Source organism: Athene cunicularia, unplaced genomic scaffold (assembly GCF_003259725.1).
Source record: "Athene cunicularia isolate RWA unplaced genomic scaffold, athCun1 SCF_121, whole genome shotgun sequence".
Classification (NCBI taxonomy): domain Eukaryota; kingdom Metazoa; phylum Chordata; class Aves; order Strigiformes; family Strigidae; genus Athene; species Athene cunicularia.
This window is the reverse complement of record NW_020799180.1, coordinates 6,005-12,089: the sequence shown is the minus strand read 5'-3', so window position 1 is coordinate 12,089 and position 6,085 is coordinate 6,005. Positions and strand designations below refer to the sequence as shown.

General features: G+C 48.4%; 1 protein-coding gene across 1 annotated transcript; it reads right to left on the bottom strand.

Moving 5' to 3' along the window:
• Positions 1–51: 51 nt before the first annotated feature.
• Positions 52–5,781, bottom strand: LOC113490531 (mitogen-activated protein kinase 4-like). The gene is made up of 3 exons (XM_026867057.1): positions 5,494–5,781; positions 1,672–2,355; positions 52–1,308 (listed from the first exon to the last, which is right to left on the bottom strand). Exons 1-3 carry the CDS (start codon positions 5,655–5,657, stop codon positions 1,296–1,298), a joined length of 861 nt encoding a protein of 286 aa, XP_026722858.1. The 5' UTR covers positions 5,658–5,781; the 3' UTR covers positions 52–1,295.
• Positions 5,782–6,085: the final 304 nt, after the last annotated feature.

Here is a 6,085-nt window from a genome sequence, read left to right as displayed (position 1 = left end):
TCCCATCCCATCCCATCCCATCCCATCCCATCCCATCCCATCCCATCCCATCCCATCCCATCCCATCCCTGCAGCCGGCAGCCTATGCCACTAATCAGCCGGAGTAACAGCATTTCCATCAGCCAAAGGAGAGACCTTCACAGTAAGAACAATTTTTAGGCCTAGCACAGCTCTCCTACGGCTAAACCTGTACCTAATCCCACCAAGAATAGAAACCAGGGTTAGTACAATAAATGCTGCTGTTAGTTACCGTCTGAGTCTCAAATGAGCTTTCTTCACGTCTCAAAACATTTAGTAGACTGCTTGTTAAAAGGGGAGAAATCATTCATACAGGAACAACAGTTAAATACAGACCTTGGAGTTACTAAGTACAGTAGTTTCTCTTTTACAAGTGATAGTAGTGCCAGTGTGCTGGAGAGCACAGTGACACAACAGCAAGGGAAGCGGAGACTGGCTTTTATGACACTATTTACAGATTTTCCATTTAAAAACCTGCCGAGTTGGATTAAATATAAGTATAGAACATTTCTCCCATATACAAACTCTTGTTAGCTGATTAATTATTAAGGTGCTCAGAAGTGTGGATGAAAACAGAAGTTACAGTAGATCAGTTGTGTTTGTGTCTATTTACAAACCACGCTCGGCTGCCTGCTGACACCAGCATCTTCCAAAGAAGCAGAGTGGCCAGTTACGTGTCTAACGCCACAGGAACTGCTGTTTTCTTCACAGCATCTTCGTCAGAAGGTAAAATAGTAGCATTTCATTCCTTTTTTTTTTAATTCGCAAAGGTGGACGCCCTTGCTGAGTCTGTGTAGCTGGTGGTGCCAGGCAGCATCACACCGTGGGACACCCCGTTTCTAGCTCTCGACAGGACTCGCTGATCTGCTGGGCCTCAAGACAGGACCCACAGCACCGGGTTGTTCCACTGAAACGCATCGTGTGGGGGCCTCCTAAGCACTCGGAGAGCTCCGATCTACCCCGTGCAACAGGAGGGAGAATTTACGTGCGAGAAACCAAACAAGAACGCGCTTAGCACGAATTTTGTCTTCCAATCAGAAAAAAATAAAAATCCCAAAGTGGCCCGTATTTTGTAGGTCGAATTTCTGCCCCATTAACATTCTTGAAGAGTTCTTTTCTGGCTGGTGGCCAAACTCTACCTCTAGTTCCATTCTCTGCTGGCTCCGTACCGCCTGTATTCACACGAGTGCCTCAGAGGAGCTCACAGTTGGGTGTTTTGGGAACCCGTCAAACCAGGAGGGTATCTGACCATAATGAAAATGCTGATTTTGTCCTCGTCATTTTAAGATGCTATAGAAAAAGAAAGGAAAAGAAGTTGATTTGACTTCTGTTTGTAAACTTACCATGTACTGTCACCTTTCCCTCGTACATTTAAGTTCCAAACAGGTCCCAGAGATTGCAAGGCAAGAGTGTTAAGGCAGTATAAGAAACTCAGTATTTCATTCACACCTCTTGATTCCCTTAAAGGTATTTCTAAGGCATCAAAAGGGGCATGTGGTTTGTGCTTGCCTTTTCAGAAAAAGGCATTCGGTATAGCATAAAAAAACTGATGCTCAATGACAGACAGAAGCCACTCGGCCCCGGGCAATGGCCACACCATCAGAGAGAGGAACAGGGAGATAGAGCGGGGTTTCCCGGGTGTGGGTTCCTCACCATCGTTCTTTCTGGTACACCTCTGTTTGTACAATCTCACCGGGGTGCTCAGATATGCAGGCCCCGTTGATGTCACTGAGCTTGTTTTCCGGAAGATCCTCGGGTTTTGTGCAAAGTTTCAGTGCCCTGGAGATGAAGACGTCCAAGTCAAACTCGGGGTCTGTTTCAGCGTTCACCTCCGTGGGTTCTTTGTGGAGATGGTGAGGAGAAGATGGCAGGCTCCGTTCCTGAATCTCCGGAAGAGAACCGGGACACTCGAGACCCACCTGCGTGCTCTTCACCCACTGAGCAATCTCCAGAAAGAGGTTGGATGGTTCTTCTTCCAGAGAGAGCTCAGCTGCGGGTGCTATGGTTGCTCTTTTCCAGTGGGATAAATCTAAAATCAGCTTGGGCTCTGAGTAATGATGGGGCTTATTGTCTCTCCACAACAATTTGTCCAAGTAGGAAGGCGACCCCACTTTGTAATCACATGATTTCCCACAATCAGCATCAAATACTCGGTCCATGGATGAGTGGGAGAGCTCCAAGAACCTCTCCGAGCTGCTCTGGGAGTATTTCCGTGGATCAACTTGTGCTTCTTCAGCGATGGATTCCGACCCCGCCCGGGGATCCCGCTGAACCTCATCCATGTCGTGATATTTATCATGTCTCCATTCCAAATCAGACGAGAGGCTTACGTGATACCTGCGAAAGACACGCTGCTATTAGACAGGGCTTTGTTAGAAACCACAGGGCTCAAACACACACACATGCTGCTGCTGCTATTTTTACCTTTTTCTTGCTAATACGCCGCTTACCTCCAGATCTTTATGTTCTTATTCCTATTAGAGACCTTTTGTGTGTGTTAAAAAAAGGCAGGGGGAATGAGTAATTTATCAAGAGTCAGACAGGACTGGTAGTGGGAATAAAAAAGCCCAACCACCAAACCAACTGGCCCCCTTATTTAACCCTTCATCACCGTCCCTCCACTTGGATTTAAAATGTGATTAACACCATTAATAATCAAACCGTCCTTCAGCCCCCAGAGAAGCAGCCCCAGTGTGAGTGCTCCTTGTTTCTCGGCATAAAAGTAAAAAAAATATTAATTTCAATCCCCGCTGACATGGGAAAGCACCAGTTTACTCTCATGTCATGGACCAAGAGCATCCCCGAAGGGTCACCCTGGCAAGTAAAAGTTTCTCAAGCCAGTTGAACTCTCTTGATTGCAATTATCCAGCAACACCCATTCTTAGCCACGGTTGTCAAAGTGACATCTAATTTACATCTAATTACTCCTAAACAAGCTGCCTTTAAAAGCTGTGTTACCCCAGGTATTGGGGTATGTCCCAGTGTTGGAAGTGTGGGAAAAGCAAAAGGATGAAAAATCTGCAACACACCCGTTTCCTTAACACGTGATGCCCAGAACAAACCCAGGACAGGATGAAGATCCGGTGATTTGTGTTGCTGTGGCACCGAGGAGGAACGGGAAGCGAGGTGAAGGCCGTGTGGTCCCCTTCTTCCCCTTTTCTCACGGAACATTTGACACGACCAAGCGGATTTATCTCCTGTTCTTTCCCTTCTCTCGAGGACTGTTCTGCAGAACTCCACAGCCCTTATCTCTCGTTCTTCCTCTTTTCCCACAAAACCAGCGCACACCTTGCACTGAGGAGTGTGCTGTGTCGTTACTCAAGATACAGTGGCTTGGCCACAGTCCCACCCGCACAAATAAATACTACCCAGAGTTTGTATTTATTTTATCGGAGGGACAATAATTGATACCAAACTGGAGGGACAGATCGATGGGTTTGTGCTCCTCTGCCCCAAGAAGGGATGCCTTTTGGTAAGATTTGGGCCCTTGGCTATGCCAAGAGATTACCCAGGAATTAAGTGTGTGTGATTGCAATTTTTTTGTGTGTGTGTGTAAAGCTATAGAGCCAGCCTGCAGTTTGTGCATTTATCGTACACAATCTCAAAGAATCTGTAGATGATGTGTAACAATAAACCATATTATTCATGACCCAGACTGCTTCTCGAGTGCAACCAGATCTACAGCACATGGGCTGTGCGTGCATCTGGTGTCAGGCCTATAGTCACGGCCGTAACTGGCAGAACTCTTAGAAGTTAAGTCCAGCCACCCCCAGCCCCTCTAATCTGAAGGGGTGCAGGGTCTGGAGCACAGGTCTGCTGGGGAGCGGCTGGGGGAACTGGGGGGTTCAGTCTGGAGAAGAGGAGGCTGAGGGGAGACCTCCTGGCCCTCTGCAACTCCCTGCCAGGAGGGGGCAGAGAGGGGGGATGAGTCTCTGGAGCCAAGGCCCCAGCGCCAGGCCCCGAGGGAATGGCCTCAAGCTGCCCAGGGCAGGGTCAGGCTGGCTCTGAGGAAGGATTTCTGTGCAGAAGGGGCTGTTGGGCGTTGGAATGGGCTGCCCAGGGCAGGGGGGAGTCCCCGGGATCCCTGGAGGGGTTGAAGAGTCGGGCTGAGCCAGCGCTGAGGGGTCTGGGGGAGTTGGGAACGGTCAGGGGGAGGGTCATGGTTGGGCTGGAGGAGCTTCAGGGGCTTTTCCAACCCAGATGATTCTGGGATTCTGTGATTCTGTAGTCTCTGAGGACTGGCTAGAACACAAAGGGATTCATCTCTTACTAAATTATTACCTTAAATGCAACACCCAGCCATTAAATGCCCCTCAGGTGTCCCACAACACCCAGGCAAAATCATTCCCTGTCTCTAAAACACTCGGTTTGCAAAATTTACAGCCCTATCGCAGATGTCGCCAGGTGGCCGGCAGGACCGAGAGTCTAGGTCCCACCTCTTGTGTCACACCAAGAAATGTAAAAGCCACGAGATCAAAGGGTGACAAGGTGACCTCCAGCCAATTGATTTGCTGCTTTGGGGATTTTAACCAGCAGGGGTGCGCTGAAGATAAATATCCTGAGAAAAGCCTCCAGCTTTCCTCTTTACCTAATTCACCTGATTGTCCCCCCCAGGCTCCACCCTTGTTCACCCAGGAGTTTAATAACAGGGAAGAGGAGGGATTTCTTTAGATTAATTTTTCAATGCTGGTGAAATACAGCAGATTAAGAAGGCGAGGGGATTTAATTGCTATGCAGAGAGGAACAATGCTGCAGATATCCTCAGCCAGCTCACCCTGCTCAGCTGGAAGGAGCTCTATAGAAAAATGAACCTAGTTAATTCTATAGAAAAATGAACCTAGTTAATTCTTATCTACTTATTTTGTCCTACCCGCCCCAGTACTGGGACTGGCCTAGTAACTGGGGTGATTGTCTAGGACACGAGACCTCAGCTCAAGGTTTTTATCTGCTCTAAACTTCCTCTACGGCTTTCAGCAACCCATTTAAAAGTCAACACAATTAAGGATTTTTTAAAGCCCTCGGATCTGTCACCTCTGGGGCTTATGCTCCTTGAGAAGTGATAAATATAGAGCTCTAAATCAGGCCCGGTCCCCAAAAGGTACAAGAATTACATTATTTTATATTATAGGGACAGAGGGAAGAACCGTGGTGTCACTTAAACAGATGTAAGTCAGCTGATGACAATGTAGGCTGTGAATAAAACCAAGAGCAGAAAGATACTCAGTAACTGGAACGTGCAGACTCAACATCGATGCCCTGTGGAAAAAAATGATGAACTTCTTGTTGGCTTCAGCAAGGTGCCAACTTGATCTAGAATTACAATATGGCATCAAAAAGGAAAAACAAGCGTGTTTTGTGGGTCTGGAACATGTGTGACTGAACCCAATCACAAGCAGGTCAGAGACTCAGCAGTCAAGCTCTGCCTAAAGAATTTAAGCCGGTAGCTGGTCTCTGGCCCAGTCTTGGGTAGCATACCTGTCCCAGTTAGACATCTGGCTCTGGTTGGCTTCCATCAGTAAAATATCATCAATCTCATCCTCAATCCGAAACGGATGCTGAGACACCGGTTCATCCTCGGGGCATGAATAGGGACTCATGTAAGGATGCTGCAGACCCATCTCAGCCGTTAATCGATCCATAGGGTTAAATGTCAGTATTTTCTCGAGAAAATCAATAGCTGTGAAGCAGAGAGAAACAAGCTCATTTAATTCCTCAAAAGCAATACCAGCTTCCTCTACAGGATGAGCTTCTTGAATCACAGAATCATCTCGGTTGGAAAAGCCCTTGCAGCTCCTCCAGTCCAACCATGACCCTCCCCCTGACCGTTCCCAACTCCCCCAGATCCCTCAGCGCTGGCTCAGCCCGACTCTTCAACCCCTCCAGGGATCCCGGGGACTCCCCCCTGCCCTGGGCAGCCCATTCCAACGCCCAACAGCCCCTTCTGCACAGAAATCCTTCCTCAGAGCCAGCCTGACCCTGCCCTGGGCAGCTTGAGGCCATTCCCTCGGGGCCTGGCGCTGGGGCCTTGGCTCCAGAGACTCATCCCCCCTCTCTGCCCCCTCCTGGC